Below are 25,305 nucleotides of genomic sequence, written 5' to 3'. Positions count from 1 at the left end.
TTCTATACGCAGCAGTCGTTTTCTTTGGACACCTGTTTTGCTATCACTTGCTGGTGTTGCATCATTCATCTCATAGAGCATCATTTGGGAAGTCATGTGAATCCTCTTAAACACCCTGCTTTTAATTTGTATAGAGTGAGTGAGATAGATTATTTGCTAAACACAGAATAGCATTTACCCATACTGTAGTGTCTTTGAAGCCTGAAAGAGGTCCCAGAGGCAAGTTACCACTCCTGTAGAAGAAGAACCCAGTGCTCCCCAGCAATCTAATTTCACACCTGCCTAGCAGAACTTTCTGTAGTGCCAAGTTCCATTTCTTATGAAAATGGTCAAAAAAGGCAGTTCATTGCTCATCCATGCAACGTGACAGCCTCCTGATACCCAATAAAAACCTTCCACCACTGCAAGACTTTCTGTCCAGGGTGATGCACAGATGTGTATATGTGTGTTGCCTGTACAGGAAACCACATGTTTCTTTTGGCACAGGGTGGTTCTTTAATCAGTAAGCAAGCCCATGTAAAGCTATGTGCTAGGCATGTTGTTCTCCCTATTAGTATGTAAACTCCTTGAGCACAAGGACTGTTTTTGTGTCTCCAGCATTTACCACAATGCTTAGCACAAAGGAAGTGCTTAATAAATGCTTGTTGATTGATTGAACTGATGGGAGCTAATGAGATCACTGGGAGAAGAGGATACAGATAGGGAATCTCAGAGGACCCAGGACTCAGCCCCCACTTAGGGAGTGGGCTGCAAATGATGATCCATCAAAGGAGACAAAGTACAGTCAGGCAAGTAGGAAAACAAACCAGAGAGCAATATCTGAAAAACCCTTTGAGGAAAGAGAGTGGTCGGCCCCTTAAAATGCTACAAAAGATCTAGAAGGATGAAGACTAAGAGAAGATCATTGGATTTGGCCATTAAAAGATCATGGATGACTTTGAAGAAAGCCATTTTAATGAGTATGGAAGTTAGAAGCCTGGTTTCAAGTGAAGAGGACTAAGGGGAGAAAAAATAAAGGTAATGTGTAGAGACACCTTTTTCCCAGGAATTTGACTGTGAAAAGGATGAGAAATACAGGGAGAATAAACTTGAGGGACTGGGAAAGTCAAGTGAGGATTCTTGAAGGATGAGGAAGACTTGAGCATGTCTGTAGGTAGAAGAGGAGTCAAGTGGATCGGTTGAAAATTACAGCTGAGCTGAGATGACTTATCCATGAGATCAAGCTTTGTCTCTTTAAAACAAAACAAAACAAAGTATGAAAAAGCTCTTGTGGAGGGACTAATTTACTGACATTTATTGACAAGGTACCCTTCAGTTGTTTTTAGGTGGTCTTCCTCTTTTTTGACAAAATTGAGTGTTTGTGGTTTCCCCCTCTACAAAGAGGAAAGGTCACAAGGGAGCAGGGTGGGTAATCAATGATTTTTTTGCAAGTGATGAAACTGGTGCCTCTAGGCAAGGGTCCCTTAGAAGATAATACAGGATGAGGATATAAAATCAAGTTTTCAGGAGAACCTATCCAACTGCTTCTGTTCATTGCCATTCATTTCCAAGTTCATTCATATCAGACATTCTATATATAATAAGCCAAATAAGTATGAAGAAGAATAGTAGCAGTTTATGTTTAACATAGCACCTCGTATTTTACAAAGCAGTTTTCTTATAGCAACTGAGTTGAGTGAAAGTGCAGGTTAAAAAACAGTGAACTTGGAACTAGGATATTTGGTTTTGAGGCCCAACTAAGTCACTTTCCATCTATAAGCCTGAGTTTTCTCATCTGTATAGTTGGACCTAAAATATTTTATCTCATAGGAGTGCTGTAGAAGGGCTTTGTAAACTTTGAGAGGGAAGAGAACAAGCATTATTAAGTATCTACTCTGTGCCAGGAACCATGCTGAGCACTTTTAAAATATCTCATTTGATCCTCACAACAACCCTGTGAGGTAGATGCTCTTATCATCCTCATTTTTATAGTTACGGAAACTGAGGCAGAGGTTAAGTGGCTTGCCCAGAGTCACATTGCTAGTAAGCGTCTGAGGCCAAGTTCGAAGCTATTAATGTTGTTCCCATTTTACAAAGAAGAAAACTGAAGCCGCATTAGGCTGAGCTCATAGCTGATGCCAAGGCCATGAATGTCACATAGGTGATAACACAGTGGTACAAGAATGCTAAGCTGGGCAGTGCCTTCATTATGCATAATGGAGAGAGTTCCACACTTAGAATCAAGGAAACCTGGCTTCAAACCTTGCCTCCAACACTTGACCCTGGGTGAGTCATTTTGTCTCTCTAGCCCTCAGTTTTCTCATCTGCAAAAATACAAAAGGTTCTTGAGGCTCAAATAAGATAATCTGCATAAAGCACTTTGTGGACCTTAAAACACTATATAAATGTGAGGCATTATAATTCTTAAGCCATTTTCTTTACAGCAACCCTGTGAGGTAGGTAAGCAGCCTTCAGAAACATCCCAAAATGAATCTGTCTCTGTATTTTGCCCATCGCCCTATATGGAGTAATGCAAGATAGATTTCCTATTTTAAGCGGACACCCATATTTCCTTTTCCTCCACCCTTCTGTTTTTCAGGTTGCTGAATGCTTTTCTCTTTGCATTAACTAGATTCCTAAGAAAGGAATGGCACAAAGCCCTGAGCTAGTGGTTTACCCAGCATATGTTGAGACTTCCATAAGCCATTGTGGAACACAGGGTAGGAGGAAGAAGCACTGGGCTGGAAATCAAGAGACCTAGGTTCTAGCTCAGTCTGGAAAACTGACTTTATGTGTAATCTTGAGCAAATGGCAATATGGCTTACTGGGTGTAATGTATTAGACTTGGAGTCAGGAAGGCTTAGGTTCATATCACACCCCAGACACTTACTAGTTGTGTGACTGTGTGCAAATTACTTAACCTCTCTGGGACTCAGTTTTCTCACCTATAAAATAGGGCTAATAATATCTGTAGTACTGGCCTCACAGAGTTGGTGAAAGACTCAAATGAGATATCTCATGTAAATTATTTTGCAAACTTTACACTGCGAAATAAATGCCAGTTGTTGGTTTGTTTGGGGTTTTTTTTTTAAGTCACTTTATTTGTCTGGTCCTCAGTTTTTTCCTCCATAAAGTGAGGGAGATAAAGTCAATAAAACCTTGAGGCCTCCTAGATCTTTGACTCCAGTATTTAATTTTTACACACCTAGGGCAGTGTGATAATGTGCATAGATGACTGGACTTGTAGTTAAAAAGACCCAGATTCAAGTGCTACCTCTGATTCATAGCTGTGTGACCTTAGATAAGTCATTGAACTTCTCAGTGTACCAGGAATGTGGAAGAGGGATTCAGCTTGGTCTCACTGACTCTAGAGAGCAAAACCAGTAGCAATGAGTGTCAGCTGCCAAGAAGCCAACTTAGTCTCCTAACAATTAAAGCTGTCCTAAAGTGGAATGGGCTGTGTGAGAGGTGATGAGCTCCCCTTTCTTGTAGGTCTACAAGCAGAAGCTAGATAACCACTTGTTGAGTATTTTATGATAGGATTACTTTTGTGTATAGGCTAAACTAAGTCAGGGGTTTTTAACCTTTTTTTCTCTCATTTGGCAGTCTGATGAAGCCTATGGATCCTTTCTCAGAACAATATTTTTAAAGTCATAAAATACATAAATCACAAAGGAAATAGATTATATTATAATGCAGTTATCAAAGTATTTCATTTGTTTTTGCTTTTTGGAGGCAGGGGTTAAGTGATTTGCCCAGGGTCACACAGCTAGTAAGTGTCTGAGGCCAAATTTGAACTTGGGTCTTTGTGACTCTAGGGCCAATATCCATCTCAAATTATTTTAAAAATAAATTCATAGACTCCAGGTTAAGGATCCCTGGGCTACATACATGAAGAGGTCCTTTATAACTTTGAAATTCTTTGATTCTCTGAAATTCTTTTATGATTTTAAAGTAGAGATGAGTTGATGTTCTACATTGGTGAAAGGATTCTCCATCCTAAGGAGAGCCTGTCCTCTACCCCCAATGCAATCACTGGTCTAGACCAAAAGCAAATCATTGCCTAGTTGTAGAATTACAGAATTTCCAACCTGACTATTGTGTGTTTTTTCCTTACAGATTGGGCACATCGAAGGACATCCAGAGAGAAAGGGGGTCTTCCCTGTGTCTTTTGTACACATCTTGTCCGACTAGCAAAACGCGAATCTTTGAGCATTGCACATCATACATACAAGACGGGCTTTTTAGCAAAAGCAGACGGCTGCTGCGTCCTTGTAATCCTGTGCACAATGTGTATATAGCTGCTGTTACAGAATACGAAATTCATTTAAGGTCACCTCATGAGGTGAATTATATTATGTATTGTAAATATACCGCGTTATTCCGCCTTTGCCAGTATTAAGGTAGCCTTGGAATCTGGCACGCCTTATTGGGTTTGCTGAAGCCATCCTTGGCATCTAGCACTTACATCTCTGTCTATGCTGTTTAAAACAAAAACAAAAAAAGTGTATGGACTTCTAGCTTTCCAAATAGAGGTGGTCTTGATCAACAGTTGAAGTGCATAGAATGGACTCTTTGTTCCTAACAATTCAGTATTCTCAATTATGTGACTAAAAAAAAAATTAGTGGAGAGTTAGATTCTGTTTTCTAAGCAAACCATTTACATCCATTACAGATGAGCCTGCAGTTATCAGTGTATACAGTTTACAGCTATGAAACCTACTTTGATATTTATTACAGAAAGTGCTCAGTTAAATGTAAGTATTATTCTTTCTGAGAAATGTTCACCGACCTTCCAGCTTTCCATGGCATATTAAGATGCTCATAGCCTAGTTAGTGTTTAAGAATGGTGAATTTATACCATTCCATGGTTAGTGCCCCTGTGATATTACCTCATGATGCAAAAAGAACATATACCCCATAAAGATATTAGCAAAAGTTTAAAATCTCTAAGTACAGTTTCCTAAAGGTCTCTTTCATTAAATGTTCAGTAACCAAGAACTGCTAGAAAATATTAGTGTTTACATTATGCATGCATTTAGAAGCTTACCTGAAACTTACCTTTTATAAAGGAATAGTATGGCTAAGTTAAAACACAATGTTAGCTTTATTTTCTAAATTTGATTATGATTAAAACTGAAACACAGGATCACAACAGTATTGGTTTGTAGTCAATTGGCTTTCTTGGAAAATGACTTTACATATTCTATTACAAGGCAATATCCTCAGCCTTGTCAAAACTTAAAATCTACTGATTTCAGATTATATCCCTCATTTTTGGACACAGATTCTTCAAGAGGCTGCCTTTCCTGCAAGCCACCCATTGAAGACTTTCAGTAGCAACTCTTTTTTTTTTTCTGCCTACAGTCTTCATTAATCTATAGTTCCAGATAGTAGTTTTCCCACTCAAAACACTAGCCAATACACCAATCACCTTCTAGTCGATTCATAACGGGGGTCTTAAAAGCTGCTGTGAATTGCACTGTGACCAAACACATTTCCTGAAGTGAACTTGCTGCACTCAGTTTTCTTTTCATTCCAGCAGTTTATTAGATCATTAAGGACACGTCTGTTTATTCTAGTTCCTCCTTACATCAGTCTTAATTCTGGAACAGAATGCAATAGTCTTATTCTACAATCGCTGCCACTGTCGTCTGCCTCTGAGTCTCTCTCATGTGTGGTTCTGGCATTCCATTTGCTTAAACTATTTTGGCAATGAGTGGCATATAAACTAATATTTTTAAGCAGATAGTCTTGGCAGCTAGTGAGAAATTTTTGTTTCACAAAAGCACAACTACAAACAAAAACCTTTAGAAGAGTTTACTTAGCCCAGCTGAAAGTGCTCAGTGAATATTAATGTAGTTCTCTGTAAATGGTTAGTACAGAAACTTCAGTCATGGCCTAATAAAACTTGTGTGAAGAAAACATGCAAATTATTTTATCATTTGTTATCAGAAAAGGATTTTTAAAACAATTTTTTCATCAGTGTCATGACTTAAGAGGCAGTTTGGTATGGCAGAAGGAGCCCTAGACCTTAGAGTTAAGAGGCAAATTCAAGCCCACATTCTAATACTTACTAGCTGTGTAACTTTGGGTGAGTCATTTCACTAGGCTCTCTGACCTTTGATTTAGGAGACAGTGGGCTATAGTAGAAAGAGCACCAGACTTGGAATCAGAAGATCTGGGCTTAAAATCCCACATTTACTATTCATTAGCTCTGTGACCTTGAACAATTTGGTTCATCCATCTCTGTGGCCATCAGTAGCTGCATCTATAAAATGAGATGATAAGTCCTGTGATTGGATGATGACAAGAGCTCATTCCCAAACCAAAATGAATATACCAGGAGCAAACAAACCCAACGACGTCCACCCTGCAGCAGTACTCACCTCAGTATGTTGGCTGTACTGGGTTTCTGAAAGAAACCATGAGTTTATTTAGCATTCCATATGACTTATACAGTGTTTTAAGTTACATTAAAGAACAAGTTTAATGATCTTTGTGGTCTAGTGTATTTTCAGGTGATCTTAAAATAAACTGGTTTAAAAAATGATGACAACCAAACCTATAAAGACTACATGTGCAAAGTCCCATGGAGTCAACTCTCTGTTCTTTGTCACCTCTTCTGAAGGAACATCTCTAGGCTTATTATTTTTTTTTTCTTAATGAGGCAATGTTTCCGTCAGAAACTGACGTTTTCTGTATTACAGCTTACTGTGGGACATAGGAAAACTAGGTCGGGATACCTTTTATGATCTTGATTGAGTTTAAATAAGATATTGTACCTAAACTCAGTGAGCCACTATCTGCAATTTTGTACATGACATAGTATTTTGGAGGTATGGAAACTTATAGACAAAAAAAAAAAAATAGCTAATTAGTTGTTTTTATTTTTCCTCCGGAGGGGAAAGTATGCTCTGCAAATAGTATGTGTCTTATTTTACTGTCGAATGGCGATTGCTATTTATTTTTTTATTGCCTAGAACATCCACATGTTGTGTATAGGAACCTCAATCTGGTCATGCCACCAGTTAAATTTCAACTTCTCATCTGAATGTTAAAGTTCAAACATCAGTACACTTGTCATTTCACAGGTATTTAATGTGACATTTTTTTCCAGTACTGTATGTGTTCATTTCTACTTTTTTAAATATTTAAAATTGCTTTTAAATAAACATATTCTCAGTTGATCCCAAACACCTGAACCCTGCCCCTTTGTTGAGTGGAGAGAGGCAGTGTGGTTTGGAAGAATGATCGATGAACTCAGAAGCAAGAGACCGGGAGTCAAATCCCAACCCTGTGCAACCAGGGACAAGTAGCTTCACTTAACTCATCCTCAGTTTCCTCATCTATAAAATGTGAGGGTTGGACTAGATGGCCTATGAAGGCCTCTTCTAGCTCTTAAATATACAATCCCGTGTACCTTGTTGGATTATAGAGGATATCATAAAAACATTGAGCTGTTATTGACAATGGTTTCTCTAGACGGAGAGAAGTAAGAACTCAGCTGAAGGGTGCTTTGGGGGATACTTGAGAGTTCATTTTCAGCCCTCTTAGTTTAAATCTTGCTATGGCATAAAGTATACAATATGAGCACTGTCACTTTGTCTCATTTTTCTCAGGGCATTATGTAAATGCAGACAGTCTGGACCAGAGGGGTCAGTGCTCCCATGGCTTGAAGAAGATTAAAATGCAATTGGGGGATATTTAACAAAATAAACAAAAATATAATAAAACATAGATAATGTTAATACATAGTTTTCTAAGTCATTATGCATCCCATGGGGATCCTTATGTACAGTTTATTGGGCCCTATGTCTATTTGAGTTTGATACCACTGGCCTGGATGTCTGCTTTTAGGCCTGACAAGTCAGTGAGATTTTAATAGTAAGATGATGGTAACATTTCCTATTACAGAAAGGTCACCATGCCTCTCTTAACCCCAGCTGTCTCGTCTACAAAAGTGGGGTTGGCCAAGATGACCTCCAAGTCCCCTTCTAGTTCTAACTTTCCTGATTCTGCAATCCTTCTGGTTCAGTTTAGGAAACAAGGTTGATGCAGGGGAGGCCTCCAATACATTGCCTAGATATGTTGAGGAGCTAAGGAAGAACATGTACAAGGAAGGTGAGGATGGCCAGCGCCAGTGTGGAGAACACCCACGTGGGTGACCCAAAAGATTTGTTGAAGTAAGCGCATTAATGCAGCGTACCTGTCCACAATGGCTGACTGTTCCCATGTAGTGAGTTAAAGGCAAGCCACGTGAGAACACCCACAGACTTTTCTAAGTAACCATGAAATCAAGAGTCAGTTCGGTGCAGTGGGTAGACTGCTAAATTTGGATCTGAGAACCTGAAGAATCTTGGGTAATTTGCTTAATCTCTGTTTAGTTTCCTCTTCTGTAAAATTGAGAGGATTGGACCAGATGAATTCTAAGTTCATTTCTAACTGTAAATTTGTGCTTAGTGTAGAGCAGAGGTGGGGAACCTGTGGCCTTAAGGCCACATGTGGCCCTCTAGGTCCTCAAGTGTGGCCCTTTGATTGAATCCAAACTTTATTAAGGGTATTTGTTCTGTGAAGTTTGGATTCAGTCAAAGGGCCGCACTTGAGGATCTAGAGGGCCACATGTGACCTTGAGGCCATAGGTTCCCCACCCCTACTCTAAAGCAAAGGTCTTAACCTTTTTTGTGTCTCATGGATACTTTTGGCAGTCTGGTGAAACCTATGTCCCCTTCTCTGTATAATGTTTTTAAATAACTGAAGTAAATGCCAAATTCCAGTTAGAAGTTAGCAAAAATAAAAATGCATTTTTTTCCCATCCAAATTTATGGATTCACTGAAATCTGTCCAGATTAAGAATCACTGATCTAAAATGACTGCAATTGCGTCATTTTTCAGGAAGCTTGAGAACAGTCTTCCCATTCAAGTCACATACTATGATCGAAACATGGATTGGGAGGGTGATGTGCAGCAGGGAGGAGGGCTGACTTAACCAGAAGGATAATCCCTGATTCACCTATTAACAACTGCAAAATCTTCACTTCCCAATCAATCAATCAACAAGCCTTTATTAAGTACCTACGATGTGCCAGGTACTATGCTGTGACACTGGCTATTTAAAAGAAAAAAAAAACCCAACACTTTCTTTTGGTTAGGAATGCCAAAGCAAAATGGAGAATTGAGTTAAATGCCTGGGTAATTCAGCTAATCCCATCTTGGACCACGCTTTCTAGGTTCTCACCACTCCTACAAATTAGAAATCTTTTCCATCACCGAACAAATAGTCATTGTCTCAATTGGGACTAAAATGCATGTTGACCCAATTTTGCCAGTTAAATGATAACATACCTTATGATGGGGAATGACCATGACTTAATGATTTGTCCTCACAGGGATTATTATGATGTTGCTAACACTCCAACGAACATCATCAGATGGACAGGGGCCAGACCTAGGACACATGACTTGCATCCCATTTAGCATATGCTAAACCTTCAGTACACACCAATTCAGACCTCTGGGGCCTGGGCCAATTTGAGGATCTTCAAGGAATCTTGTCTTTGGCTCTCTCCAATAATCAAGAAGAGGATTTGCTTTCACCTCTTACTTGTCCCTTACCTCAGTGAAACCAGTGAATACAAACCCCTAGACAGCCCCTAGACTTAGTCTAGTCTACCAGAGTCCCTATTTCTACTGGCATAGTCAGGAATCAAACCAGACCTACATGATCACTCGGAAGTACTGAGCACTAGGTCTTTTAAATACTCAGAACAAAGTTAGACAAGCCCAGCAAAATGGTGCCTTTGCTATTGTCTTGGGGATGACCTAAGAGCATAGATGCACCATGGTCAAGCAACCCCTCCAGAAGCCCTCAAAATTTCTAGCTACACAATTTTTCCTTTTGACATTGATGACTTAACCTATGGATGCCATTAGAGTTGTGGGCAAAGTTGAGGTTAGTGCAACAAAAACACATCCAAATCCCATCAAATAGCACACCCAGCATGAGCCACAGCCTCCCAAGTAACCAAGAACAAGAGACGGGGACCAAATGTAATAAATATATTATCAATAAATGGTAGTATTATAAACATACAATGATAATGTAAAATCTAGTGCTGTGACAAAATGTAAATAGTAACATGATAATAAATAATTTTTAATGGCATTTATACCGCACTTGAAGGTTTGTGAGACACTTTGCATATGTTATCTCATTTAATCCTGACAACCCTAGGAAATAGGTGCTATTATTATCCCCATTTTATATATATAAGGAAACTGAGGCCCAGAAAAGTTACATAACTTGCTTAGGGTTATAGAGCTAGTAAATGTCTGAAGTAAAATTCTAACTTGGGTCCTCCTGACTCCAAGTCTAGCATTCTAGGGGAAGGGGGAGGAATATAAAGATTAAGTAAGATCCATCATTCCCTGCCATCATGAATCTTACAGTTTGGTGGGGGGTCAGGATAGGGGGAGTAGGACATTAAATTGATAGTACAGTATTATGTGATAAGCATATTATAGAGCTACAAATCAAGCACTTTGGGAGATCTGCCAGAGAAGATTATTACCAGATGGCTTGAGGAAGTCTTCCTAGACTCTAGAACAATGGTTCTCAAACTCTTTTGGGTCATGGACCCTCTGGCAGTCTGGTGAAGCCTATATAGACCGCTTCCCAGGTTGACACTTTAAAATGCATAAAATAAAACACATAGGATTGCAAAGGAAACCAATTATATTGAAATAGGTTATCTTAATTTTAAAAAATGTTCACAGACCCCAGGCTAAGAACCCCTGCTCCAGAGGAAGTAGAATTTGAGTTAGGCTTTAAAGGAGAGAAAGGAATTCAGAAAGCAAAGGAGAGGTAGAGACTGCATGGACATGGACATAGAGAACAGCATAAAAAAAGACCTAGAGGAGGGAGAGTGCAATGTATCTTCAGAGATAGAAAGTAATCTAATTTGTCTGGAGCTTAGAGTGAGATGAGAAGAATGATGTAAGATCCAACTGGAAAAGTGGGGTGATGCCAGATTGCAAAGGGCTTTGAATACCAGGCAATGGAGTTGAAATTTTCCTCAAGAGATAGAAGGAACTGAAGATAACTGGATCCAGGCAAAAGAAGGATCCTTCTGGCAAAAGTATGTAGGTAGATTGGATGGAGGAGAGTAAACTCTAAGGATATTGCAAATGGTCAGGTGATAATGAAAGCCTGTTCTCCTCTTTTGAGATCACCAAAGATGAGAGAGAAAGGAAGGGAGGATGATCTTCTTAGATGCAATGAATGACAAGTGAGAAAAGATGCTTAACCACTTTTGTAGCAGTCCCACCAGATTTGGGCCAGAAGGTCACAAACAGGTGATTTTTAAGATAATAATAAATGCACCTGTTTTAATGGTATAAAATTCTACTAACAGCTCATGCATAGATATCCCATGATCAGGGCCTTATGTTACAGTGAAGGCTCAAAACTGTCAATGTACAGTAAGTAAAAAGAATTCTTAGGTAGGAACTGCATGCCTTCCAAGGTCTCTTCCAAACCAGGAACTGTAACCTTTTGGGAAATCTACACTGAGGGGTTGGGAAGAAGATGAGGCACCATTGAAGAATACAGAGGAACAGCCATAAATGTAGGAGACCACAGAATCTAAAGGTGGAGTCATGAATCCTCTCTGCAACATTCTTGATAAAAGAACATCCAGCAATTGCTTAAATATCTCCAGTGAAATGAAACACACTGCCCCAGTGGGTAGCTTATCCCACCTCTACTCAGCTGTCAAATTGATTTTCCTAGAGATTAACTCTGACCATGTTACCCCCTATTCAATCAAATCTATTATTGCCTCTTGGATCAAATATAAAATCTGCTGTTTGGTTTTTAAAGTCTTCTATAAGCTGACCCCTTCCTATCTTTCCAGTCTTTTTAAATCTTACACCTCCACTGTGTACTCTGAGATCTAGTAACATTGGCTTCCTTGCTGCACTTCCCAAGAGACACTCCATTTCCTGACTGCAGGCATTTTCACTGGCTCTCTCCTATGCCTAGAACTCTTCCCTCCTCATCTACCCCTCCTGGCTTCCAACAAGCCTCAGCTAAAGTCCCACCTTCTGCAAGACCCCTTTCCTAATCCCTCTTATGCTTTCCTATTATCTCCAATTAGTCCTGTCTATAGTGTTTACATGTTGTCTCTCCCATTAGACTGTGAATTCTTTGAGAGCAGTGACTGTCTTTTATATCGTGCCTGGCACATAGTGGGAGTTTAAGAAATACTTGTTGGCTCTCTAATGGTTAAATTCTATTGAATTGAAACTACCACCTTGAAATTGTCACCTGTGCTCTCCATCCTCTCCCCTCCTGTCTCTTCCAGAACCTTGCTCCTTTGTCTGCCTTAAGCTTCTCTCTTCTCTCCTCTTCTGCCCTCTCTCTCTCCTCTTCTCCCCTCTTCCTCTTCTTCCCTTCCCCTTCTCCTCCTTCCCCCCCTCCTTTCTTCCCTCTCTCTTCCTCCCTCCTTTCACTCTGCCCCCTGTGCCTACAAAAAATACTCTTCCTCTTGACTTTTATTTCATAGGTTGCCAATTGAAAATGAGTATCCCGGAAGGCAGTCTCGAGGCACATGGTAGGCATGAGGAGGTTGCAACGTAACACATAAGAAACTTAGAGAAGCAGTAACCAAGGCTGTTGTTAAGAAAACAATCAAAAGAGAAGATGTGCTGGTCATGTGATAAAGGCAACAGATGACAAGTAGACAACCTGAGAGCTCCGTGAATATACTGCTGATATCAGGGGAAAGTGAGGATGGCCTCCAATATGTAGGATAGACTCTCTGAAGTGAATTTGGGGAAGAACATGGATAGGAGTCATAGAGGATGGAGAGGAATAGATGGGCTGCAATCTGCATCTCTGGAGGGAACAGTAGAATCAATGAAATGAAAGGCAGATCTGTTTGTATATTTGGGTCCTTTGATCCTGCTGATCCCTCAAGCTATTGTCTTGTATTTTTGTTTCTTTCCCTGACAATTTTCTAAAAACAAGATTGACAGCTCTCTGCCTCACCATGTGTTCACTCCTTAACCCTCTGAAATCTGACTTCCATTTTTAAACACCTGTAGAATTTCCATTCCCCGTGGACCACTGACCTCTTAAACAACTAATCCGGAGGCCCTTTTTTTTTCTTCAATATTTATCCTTGACTGTACTGGAACATTTAACACTGATCCCCAAGAGAAAAGCCCAGTTCTACATATCAAGTCCCACTAAGGCTTCTTTTCCTGACTCTAATCAGAGGAGAAACGGAGTCAAAGCTGACATATTGCCCAGGGATATTCAGCTGTCTGTGTTTGTATTTGTGTTTTTTTTGGTTTGGTTTTTTTGTATGAACAGGTGTGTCTGCAGCCAGAAGGGCAGTAAAGACTGAACAATCCAATGAAATATTTCCGATTCAGAGAAGAGCTGGGCACTTGCCAGGCCTGCTGAAGAATAAGCATTTCTTAGTCAGCTGCTCAGTTTGTGGGTTCCAAAAGCCAGAGTGAGCACACATACTGTTCTACTGCATGGACAGTTAGACTTAGGGGAAATTTCGTTAGGGGATGGTGAGAAGGCAAAGCAGGAGGAAATAACTGTGGGCATGACCATCATGAATGCAAAAGCTGAAATATTTTGGCTTCTAAAAGAGGAATAAAAGCTGAAGTAAACATAGCTGCTGGGCAAAAACTTGATTGCAGAGTAAACCTCAGGCCAAGGATTCAGAAGGCCTCAAATGGGGCCTTCTGCAAACCTCCAGAGAAAACAGGGTTGTTAGCACTTTACACCTCTGCAAACAGAATTAAAAACCTCATTTCTAGCTCCAACTAGGCATGTGAAGGTAGAAAGCACACTGGGTGAGGGCAAATTGGAATTGTGAGAAGCATGCAGGAAGGAGCCGCACTGGGACCCAGCTCCCTCTCTGCTCCTAATCTTGGAAACTTTTGACAATTTATTGCCTGGAATTAGCACCAAAATGGAGAATTAGGAAGTATTCGTGATCTCTGCTGTGGGAAATTAAGGAAAAGAGTCATTTTCCATGGCACTAGTACACATGCTTAGGGCTTCACCTCCATTGAGCTAACCTACAAGAGTGTTTTAAGCATTATGGCACTAATCTTTGGGGACAGTTTGGGGATATGGCAACTTGGAGGTTTGGGGTGGGATGTCATGGACGTTTTGTGGGAGAGAGGATGGGAATAGGCGATCTACTCCAAAAATCCCAGCCATCTTCTTACCTATCTTTCTATTTTTACCAGAGACCATACCCTGGAAAACTTAACCCTTTATGCTGTGGAATTCCCATCCCAGGGGTCTTGTTATAATGAGTGAATGCCTCATGTGGCCTTCGGTATCTAGACCAGCTCCAGGCAGGCTTCACTTTATTCAAAGTGGTAAAGCTGGGACCTTCTTTGGGTAACAATTGTCAAATTTCCATTGTGAGCATTTATTTACACCTTAGAAATCAGCAAATATTACAAATCAAGGCTTGATTTATTGTACTGTTGATTGTCTAGAGTTAAGAAAACTGATGAAGAAAAATTTTAATAATGAAGATTAAACTTAAAAGTATTTCTGGTGGCCATTTTTTTCCAGAGAGCCAGTTGTTAAACATTCACCATCACACCCCTGCTCTCCACCCTTCTCCCCATCTCACTCCTTTCCTTTCCTGTTCTAAAATCAACATCAAATCTATTTTACATTGCTACTGGAAAGGGTATGCCAATGTAATCCCTTATAACCTCACTCTCCATCCCTGAAATTTTCCAAACCAAAATATACCTCCTCGGCCACCACTGTCCTACATGAGCTGTCTATCCCCCATTAGAATGTAAGCCGCTTGAGGGAAGAGATTGTCTTTACTTTTGTATTTGTGCCTGGCACATGATAAGCACTAATGAATGCTTTTTCATTTGTTTGTTCATGTCGTAGAAAAAGTAGTACTAAATTTGAAGTCAGATGATCTTGGTTAGTACCCCAGCTATACTACTTACTAGCTGTGATGCCTTGGACAAGTCATTTAACCTTTTTGGGCCTCTTTTTCCTCATCTGAAAAAGGAACAGGTTGGACCAAATGGTCTCTAAGGTGCCTTCTAGCTCTTAATCCTATGATCTCCACCAACTCATTCCTTACTTTATTCTATTAGTGAAGTCTTATTGGAGTAGGCAATCCCTGGGTCCTTTCTCAAAGAGGAATGGAAGTTATTTTATAATAATGTGTGTATGATAAACAAATCTAAATGTATAATAAATATCTAAATGAAGGCCACTAAGAAGACAGGGTTTTTTCCTCTTCCTTAGATTGTGAAGGATTTTATTGTTTACATTCATATAGCCCTAGGGTCATTTCTAGCCTTGACCTTAACAGCAACTCTGTAAAGGTAGGTACAACAGACATATCCCCATTTGACAAGTGAGGAAACTGAGGCCCAGAGATGTTAAGAAACTTGGCCCAAAGACACCCAGTGAGTAAGTAGCAGAAGCAGTACTCAAACCCAAGTCTCCTGGCTTCTAGTACTCATTCTTCACACTTTTAACTTCACCCAAAGATAGAATACTGGTGTATCAAAAGGGAAGCCAGAGGCCAATCTTTGAGCAAACTAAACCAAGAAGTCACAGGGACAGGCTGCAGTGTTGACGAGAAGAAGGAATATGTTAATTCCTCCAGAAACACTTGTCCAGCACTGGGCCCTCCCTCACCTGGGAATATCTGCCAGATCCTAACAAAAGACAAGTATTGTATTAATGGAAAGAGCACTGTACTTGGGCTCCAGCTATTTATCAAAAACCTCTCTGAACCTCCATTAACCTTTGATGATACCCCGAATTCAATGATGCTTCTTGCTGATTTGCTAATGAGGCAACATGGGAAAAGTTTTTTGGGGCCTGTAAAGAATTCTCTATTCCAAAGGTAGAGGATTATAAAAACTCTCCAAGGATAGAGTCTGACTTACCCTTCTGCCTTCCCTCTCTTTTTAGGGTACTTTAGCAAAGTATTACTTTATTTAAAAAAAAAAAAACCACCACCACAGTCTGACTGTGCAGTCTTACTTCCTGCTTCTGCCATAACCACTTCTAAAACTCAGAGATGCTATGAGTCCGCGCTTCCTGTTCATGCTACAGCTACTGTTTGTACTTCCCAGTCTGAAAGGACAGCTTGTTACATGGTCAGATTCAGCTCCCTTAAGCTGACTTCCATAGTTGAGGGCACATATATAGCCTGAGTGCTTCTAACATGAATGGGACCATTCAGATGAACACCTGCAGCCTCCAGTTCAATGCCTTCCCCCAACTCCACTCTTACCTGCCTAAAGCCAAGGCAAAGATGGGCATAGGCTTAGAATAGGGCTTGCCAGAAAGGTAATTCAGTGCTTGCTTCTCTGATCCCAACCACTGGCCAAGGGCTCAAGACGACTGGCTCAGGACTTTGACAATTGTCAAAGAGAATTTGCTGTTCTAAAGCCCTTCTCTGTTTCCTCCCAGCCACCAACTCTTCATGTTGCCATGGAAAAACCACTAAAATTGGATCATAGGATCAGAGATTTAGAAGGGACCTTGGGATTCATCTAATCTAACCCCCTTAGTTTACAAAGAAACTAAGGCTTGAAGAGATTAAGCGAATTACCCGTGGTCACATTGCTAGTTTCTTAGCTGGGAATTGAACCCAGGCCTTCCTCATTCTGACATCAGCCAAACGACCTAAAGTTGGATGCTATTTCTGTCAAATGTGTGACTGACCAAGTGTCTTAACCCCTCTGGGCCTCAGCTTCCTCCTCAGTAAAAATGAAGGGTCTGGACAACATAATTTCTAAGGTCTCTGATATTGCTGTGATATCAGAGACATCATATGATGTCTATTCTCCTATGACCCTATTCTCCCATTCTTTTTTTCCAAGTAAACTGAAGAGGGAGTCAGGAGACATAGGCTCTGGTCCCAGCTCTCCACTAGCTAACTGTGTGATCTTGGGGAAGTTCCTTTAACTCTGGACCTTGGAAAAACAGATCTCTTCCAATTTGAACATTTCATTATCCTTCTTCCATTATCCTATACAATCCTAATCCTAGGATTGTCTGGGGCTCCCTTTACCCTTTTCTCCCCTCTCATTTTCTAAGTGAATTTTGTGAGTTTTGGAATAAAAATCTCTAAACCAAGATCACTTGGGATTCAGATATTCGAGGTGGGGGGAAGGTTTGGGGAGGGCCCAATCTCTAAAGTGACAGCTAAATGGTAGAGTGGATATACCAATGTCAGAAAGAATTCAGTTCAAATCCTGCTTCAGATACTTACTGGCTGTGTGATGCTGAGCAAGTCACTTAACCCCGCCGAGCTTCAGTTTCTTCATCTGCAAAATGCACCTACTTTACAGGGTTGTTATGGAGATCAGAGGAGATAACAGAAAAAAATGTTTCGCAAACCTTAAAGTGCTATAATAAATACTATTGTTATTTATGAAGTGATGCAAAACTGGTTCAGTAAACTGGAAAAATACTATGCCATCTACAAATATTTTTTAAAAGGGCAAAGGAGATTTATAATTATAAAGAGACAGTTTGGTAAAAAAAAAAAGGTCTATTGTTATTCATATTGTAAGTTCATAATTGTCTTTCTTCAAACAGTTTTAATTTGAAGGTTTATTTTCTATTCTCATTTGGTTTGATTTTTTTGCTGCAAGTGCTGAATTTATACATTTTCTTTTATTGAAGAAAATAGTCAAATATCACTGCATTTGTTATTTACTCAGGCCAAGGCAGAGGCATAAGTGCTTCTATTCCATTTGGGTCAACAAAGTTTACCATCAAAACAAAACGAAAGAAAATTCTTTCTCCTTATCTGGAGGAAGCAGGTTATAAGCGGCTTTTGGCCTTGCCTTGTTGGCTCTCCTCAGTCACACCAGCAATCTCAGCCAGGGAAGTGTATGCAGCCTGGCTTTATTCAAACTCTAGAGTTTGAAGGCCTTGTCTCCCTCAGCTAGGGACGTTAGACTAATTAGACATTGGCAATTGTTAGGGTCTGCTCAGGCCCTGTGCTGCAAGGAGGGCTGAGAAAGGAGAAAACAGCATGGTAGTGTCAGAAGTGGAAGGGACTTTGGAATAAAGAATGTCTGAAATACCATAGAAGGAACCATGGATATGATTGAATGATCCTGGTCCTAATCCCTCAGTTTATAAAAGAAGAAATTCATCTACTGAGAAGTTAAGTAATTTGCCTACTGCCATATAATTAGCAAGTGTGGAGAGCCAGGATCTGAACCCAAGATTTCTGATTCAGATTCATGCCTCTTTCTCCACGACTTTGAAAAAATATTCAGTACCATGAGACAAATACATTAAAATAAGACATTTAGTGCCATGAGGTGAATACACTACCAGTTCGGTTTAACAAATGGGAAAAAAATACTGCTTAGAAACTCAAGACTAAAGACTTCGTGTATACACATCCAAATTCACATATTCTGGCAGTTCTAACCTCATCTATCTTATCCACAATAAAAATGACTCCATTTCATAAATCAGATTGCCATCCCAATGGGCTATAGCTACATAAATAAATTACAGGTTTGCTTCTAGTGATTCAGAGCTCCTCGCTAAGGGCCCAAGACCTGAAGTCAACTTTGGTTTCAATCGTAACTGATGCTTATTAGTCACGACCTCTTAAAGCCTCAGTTTTCTCATTTGAGAAGTGAGGATAGTGGATAGAGCACCAGCTCTGGATTCAGGAGGACCTAAGTTCAAATCCAGCCTCAGACACATAACACTTACTAGCTGTGTGACCCTAGGCAAGTCACCTAACCCCATTGCCTAACCAAAAAAAAAACAAAGCAGGAAAAAAAACAGAGAAGTGAGGATAATAATATTTATATCAATAGGCAGTGGTGTGATAGTAAATGTTTAACAACTGGCTCCCATGCTGTGCGCCCCCCTCCCCCGCACCCCAGTGCTTACACAACACACAAGTTTAATCTGCATTGATAACATTTTCTCTTTCATCATCATTATCATCACAGCTAACATTTATATAGTTTATCCTTTATATAACATATATCCTTATCTGGAGGAAGCAAGGTTATAAGCAGCTTTTGGCCTTGCCTGGCTGGTGCTCCTCAGTCACACCAGCAATCTCAGCCAGGGAAGTGTATGTAGCCTGGCTTTATTCGAATTCTAGAGTCTGAGGGTCTTGTCTCCCTCAGCAAGGCCCAGAGGTCTTTTTTTTCCCCACTAACTAGACAATGGCCATTGTTAGGGTCTGCTCAGGTCCTGGGCATTTACTAAGAGGGCTGAGAAAGGAGGAAGGAGCATGGCAGTGTCAGAAGTGGGAGGGACCTTGGAATAAAGAATGTCTGAGATACCAGAAAAGGGATCCTGGATATGTGCCCTCCTAGGTGCCAGGCCCCATGCAATTATTATCTCATTTAATCCTCACAATAACTCTGGGAGATGGGTGCTATTATTATCCCCATTTTACAGATAAGGAAACTGAAGCAAAGAGAGGTCAAGTGACTTCCTTTTCTTCTTCCTTTCTTTTCTTCTTTTCTTTGTTGCTCTCTTTCTTCCTTTCTCTCTTTCCTTCCTTCCAATGAATAGTAGGGAAAGTAGGAGTAAGTGCTTGAAAATGGAAAAAAAAACAATAAGAAGGAAGACGAGAGCTCCACAGACAACGGCAGAACACAAATGGGGTGTCCTCCAGCTTCTTCTCTCACCAGTCAGTCCTCTCCAGCAGCTCAGCAAACTAGCTGGTGATGTGGACAGTAGGACCATCTAAAATGGCAATGTAGCCTGCTTTGAGAAAACCTCTGGGTCTGGGTGACTCCGGATGGTCACCAAGGAGTACTATCAAATACTAGTACCTTTATGGGTGACACTGTCCCTGTCTTCAAGTCCAAGCCCACAGAACTCCCAATTTTTTACTAGCTAGAAGGGCCCAGGTCCCAGGATCCTCCAACTCTTCACTAGAGGAGGAGGTTACGGTGAAATCCCAATGCTATTGCATCATTCTTTGGGGCTGGTATAAGGAAAGGGTGAATGGTCAGCTAGCTGGCTCTAAGGGGGATGGGTCCATGGGTGTGAAAGCAGAGATTCCAAACTACATCAACAAAGCTCCTCTCAAATGACGAATTCTCACTCTCTGCCCCTATTTCTGGGCCATCTCTGCAGAGGACTGTGTGGAACCCTGCAAAGCCAGCTGGGGTATTTCCCTAACCCTATCCCTGCTAAATCCACACTACATTCCATTGACAGAGAGGGTGATGTAGCGAGTTTAAAGATTGCTTGTTCAGGAGTGGAGAAGTTGTCATTCAGTTGTTTCCAACTCTTCGTTGACCCTGTGGACCACAACACGTCAGTACTGGCCATGGGGTTTTCCTGGCAAAGATACTGGAGTGGTTTGCTATTTTTTTCTCCAGTGGATTAAGGCAAACAGAGGTTAAGTGACTTGCCTAGGGTAACACAGCTAGTAAGTAGCTGAGGCCCAATCTGACCTCAGGTCTTCCTGATTCCAGGCCTACCGCTCTATCCACTGAGTTACCTAGCTACCTCCAGCTAGGTGTGGAGAACAGAAGTTCAAAGCCACCTCTGACACAATTTGTGTGACCTTGGTTAGTCACTTAACTTTAGCATCAGTTTCATCATCTGTAAAATGGGGTTAATAATAAGTGAAGTACCTACCTCACAAGCTTGTCATGAAGATTAAATGCAATCAGTTACATCAAGTGCTCTGCAAACCTTGAAGTCTTGTCTGTTGTTATTAGAGGAAGACCCAGGATCCCTTTCCCCAGGGCTTCTACAAGGAGCTATTTATAGACTGGAAACTACCCTTCAAGGGATTTCCTTCCCCACCCCCGATTTACTAACAAGGTTCTTGATCCTAAAATGAAAGAATCTGTTCTAACAAAGTAATGATATAAGCTTCCTCCCAAGCTACCATCTGCCAAAATTATTAGAGCAGTAACTCTACCTTCTCCTAGCACCATGAAAGGACATTTCCCAGGGCATCATGTATTCATCCAAAGTAAGAAAATTATTTTTAGAAGGGGGTTAAAAAGCATATTAACTCATATCAAATATGGATTAATGGAAAGAACAAAACTCCAAGAAACCTGGATTCAAATTCTGGCTCCATCACTTACTAGCTATAAAACTCTAAGTGAATTTCATATCCTTGGCCTCTTCTTATCTTTTTTTTTTTTTTTTTAGTGAGGCAATCAGAGTTAAGTGACTTGCCCAGGGTCACACAGCTAGTAAGTTTCAAGTGTCTGAGGCCGGATTTGAACTCAGATCCTCTTGACTCCAAGGCTGGAGCTCTATCTACTGTGCCACCTAGCTGCCCCTCTTTCCAGTCTTCTTACACCTTACTCCCCCCAAAATACTCTGGATCCAGGGACATTGGCCTCATCTCCATCTCTGGATTCCAAGTCTTTTCACTGACTGTCCCCAATGCCTGGAATACTCTCCCTCCTTATCTCTACCTTCTGGCTCCCCCAGCTCCATTCAAGACTCAGATAAAGTCCTACCTTCTGGAAGGCGCTTTTATGAGTCCTCCTTAATCTTAACGCCTTCCCTGTTGATTACCTCCAGATTATCCTCTACATATCTTGTTTATACACAGTTGTTTCCATATTTTCTCCCCCATTAGACTGTAGGCTCCTTGAAAGCACAGACTCTTTTATCTTTATATCCCCAGCATTTAGCATGGTGTCTGGCACATAGTAGGTGCTTAATAAGTGTTTGTTGACTGACATCATCTCTCTGAGTCTCAATTTCCTTCTAAGTAAAATGTACTTACTTACATTACTTCTCACATGGTACTGTGGTGAGGAAAGTGTTTGACAAACCTCAATGTGCTAGAAAAATCTAAGCAATTATTGTTTAAGGTCCTCAGCCCTGAGAACATTCAGCCATCATTTACTAAACGCCCAGGGTACCAAAATGTTGGAGTCCTTAGGTCCATGCTCTATGATAATCAGCGGAAAGAAATGGGGAAGTTTAGTCTGAAGGCGGAGGGAATATCTACTAAGGAAATCACAACTGTCTTCAAGTGCTTCAGAAGTGTAAGAGGGAAGAGCTTGGTACTTCTTGGCCCCAGAGGGCAGAACTAAAAGCAAATGGTAAAAGGTGCAAAGAAGCCAATTCAAGCTTGTTCTTGAGAAACAATTCTTCACAATTACATCTATCCAAAAGTGGAATGAGTCACCTTGAAAGGTTTTGGAGGTCACAAACACAGGATGAACGACCATCTGTTGGGTAATAATAATAATAACCATAATAGTATTTATATAATGCCTACTATGTGCCACAGGGTCACCTAGTCAGCACAGCAGATAGAATGCTGGGCCTGGAGTCAGAAGGACCTGAATTCAAATCCAGGCTCAGACACTGACTAGCTGTGTGACCCTGGGAAAGTCACTTCATCTTGTTTGCCTCAGTTTCCTCATGTGCAAAATGAGCTGGAGAAGGAAATGGCAAACCACTCCAGTGTCTTTGCCAAGAAAACCCCAAATGGCGTCACGAAGAGTCAGACACGACTAAAAATGATTGTATAGCAACAACAGCTATGTGACAAGTGCTGTATTAAGTGCTTTACAAGTATTATCTCTTTCATTCCTCATAAGAACCTTGAGAATTAGGTTCTATTGTTATCCCCACTTTACAGATAAAGAAATGAAGGGCGATAGACTTTAAGTGACTTGCCCAGGATCACAAGTAAGTGTTGCTGTTGTTCAGTCATCTTCAGTAGTGTCTGACTCTTTGTGACCCTCTTTGGGGTTTTCATGGCATAGATACTACAGTGGCTTGTCATTTCCTTCTCCGCTCATTTTACGCATGAGTCGACTGAGGCAAACAGGATAAAGTGACTTGCCCAAGGTCACATAAGTTGAGGCCAAATTTGAACTCAGGTCTTCCTGACTCCCAGCCCAGTGCTCTATCCACTGTGCCACAAAGCTGCCCCATAGGTCGTAGAGGGGATTTTTGTTTGATACATATAGCACTTGATGGCTGATAGGGTCCCTTTCACTTCTGAAATTCTGTGATTTTTATGAGCAGAACACTATGCTATGCACTGAAGGAGACATAAAGCTAGTTCGGAAGTGTCCCCACCCCCTGAACTGAGAACCATGGGTGATAGAGAAGACACAATCTCTTTCCTCAAGAAGCTTCCTAGCTGAGGAGAAAAAACACGCACAAGACAAACACAGAACATGAAGTAAGTAAGAGCCAGAAGGGGAAGTATTTAAAGATATTGAGTAAATTAGGTTTATAAACTGGATAAGGGAAGGTCAGCTGGAATAGGTGACCCCAAGGTTCCTTCCCACTCTGACATTCTGTGATCCTACCAAAGCAATAGAAATGTTTAAGGAGTGTGGAAGCAAGAATTTGTAAACCTTTGCAAATGAAAGTGGTTTTCAGGGATTCGAGGCAAGAGGGAACTGCTGTGAAGGCAACAGGAGGCTACTTCCCTTGTCACAATCATAGGATCTCAGATTTATAGCTTGAAGGGAACTTAAAGGTCAGTACTCCAACCCCTCATTCTACAGATGAGGAAACTGAGACCCAGAGAGATTACATGTCTTGACCAAAGTCATGCAAGTAGTAAGTGGCCAAGCCAGGATTTGAATTCAGGTCTTCTGATGCCAAATCCTCTTTCTGTTTTATTTTATTGTTTAACTATTTAATAAAAGCAGCCAAGTGGCACAGCGCATAGAATTCTGGACCTAGAGTCAGGAAGACCTAAGTTCAAAGCCTCAGATACTTCCTAGCTGTGTGACCCTGAGCAAGGTACTTGACCTGTTTGCCTCAGTTTTCTTCTCTGTAGAGTGGGGATCATAATAAGACCTACCTCCTAGGGTTGTTGGGAGGATAAAATGAGATAATATTTATAAAGCACTGTGTGATGCAGTACTTAATAAATGTTCAGCTCTATATATCTAGCCTGTCACTCCCTGAGCTCCAATCCCATATCATCACTGCCTATTGGACATTTCAAACCATATGTCCCAGAGACACCCTAAGCTAATCACATTCAAAACGTAACTCATTATCTTTTCCCACAAACCCACCCCTCTTCCAAACTTCCCTATTTCTGTCAGAAATATGACCATTCTTCCAGTCTGCCTCGTTTATGATCTTGGTGTTATCCTTGACTCTTTATTCTCCCTTACTCCACAGATCCCATCAGTTGCCAAATCTTACTCTCTAGGTCCACTTCTCTCCCATCTGACATATCTCCACTCACACCAACCCCACCTTAACTCAGGCCTTTATCACCCCTCACTTTGATTATTGCAATAGCCTCCTGTTTGGTATTCCATGCCTCAAGTCTCTCCCCATTCCAGTCTAGCCTTCACTTAGCTACCAAAGTGATTTTCCTTTAGCACATATCTAACTATGTCATTTCCCTACTCAATAAACTCCAATGTCTACTTATTGCTTCCAGGATAAAATCGAAACACTTCTGTTTAGCTTTTAAAACCCTTTGCAACCTGACCCCAGATTATCTTTCTAGCCTGCCTAGACTCTTTGATCCAGCCAAATCGGCTTTCTCCTTGTTTCTCATATACAATACTCCACCTCCCAACTCTGACTGCACTGGTCATCCCTCAAGCCTGAAATTCATTCCCTCCCTTGCTCTGTCTCACACAATCCCTTTCCTTCTATTAAGATTTAGCTCAAGCCGGGGTAGCTAGGCGGCACAGTGGATAGAGCACCAGCCCTGGATTTAGAAGGACCTGAGCTCAAATCCGACCTCAGACACATAACATTTACTAGCTGTGTGACCCTGGGCAAGTAACTTAACCCCAATTGCCTCACAAAAGAAAACAATAACAACAAAAACAGACAAAAAGATTTAGCTCAAGTAGGACCTTCTATATGAAGCCTTTCCTGATCCCTCCAGAAAATACTTAGAATGAACTCTTCAGATGAGAATGAGATGAGATCTCAGCCCAGATCCCACCCTAGGGGAGATCCCTTGAAGTTTCCAGGGAGGCAAGCTGGAAATCAGGGATATGTTAAGGAGCTGCTTTCCCTTATATGTTTACAATTTCCAAAGTCTGTCTGTCTGTCTCTCCACATTTCTGTAGTCAGTCCTGAAGAAGGTCTGGAGCCACGTGTGTCTCAAAGAAAAAAAAATCTCTCCTCTCCAAAGCTCTTGTAGCAACTCTGGCCCTCATGTAGGCACTAGGGCAAGTCTGCACTCTCTCCATCAGTTAGGAGAGTCTCATCCAAAATGCCCCAGGTTTGGTTACACCAAAGTGGAACCCAGGTTACAAAGTGAAACCCAGCTTACACAAGTGTACACAAGGAGGGGAGATAGA

The 25,305-nt window shown here is 40.9% G+C and overlaps 1 protein-coding gene across 3 annotated transcripts in view; it reads left to right on the top strand.

The window, feature by feature from the left end:
- ASAP1 (ArfGAP with SH3 domain, ankyrin repeat and PH domain 1) overlaps positions 1-7,176 on the top strand; it is a 482,413-nt gene extending 475,237 nt beyond the window's left edge. For all 3 annotated transcript variants that reach the window (XM_027845500.1, XM_027845502.1, XM_027845501.1), the window contains one exon: positions 4,099-7,176. In XM_027845500.1, coding sequence (XP_027701301.1) covers positions 4,099-4,173 — 75 coding nt within the window. In that variant the 3' untranslated portion in view covers positions 4,174-7,176. The remainder of the gene's footprint in view (positions 1-4,098) is intronic.
- The last annotated feature ends 18,129 nt before the right edge of the window (positions 7,177-25,305 follow it).

This window comes from Vombatus ursinus, unplaced genomic scaffold, assembly GCF_900497805.2.
Source record: "Vombatus ursinus unplaced genomic scaffold, bare-nosed wombat genome assembly UNPS02014973.1, whole genome shotgun sequence".
In the NCBI taxonomy this organism is placed as follows: Eukaryota; Metazoa; Chordata; class Mammalia; order Diprotodontia; family Vombatidae; genus Vombatus; species Vombatus ursinus.
Note: the sequence above shows the minus strand (reverse complement) of the source record. Positions and strands in the feature narration are given on the sequence as shown.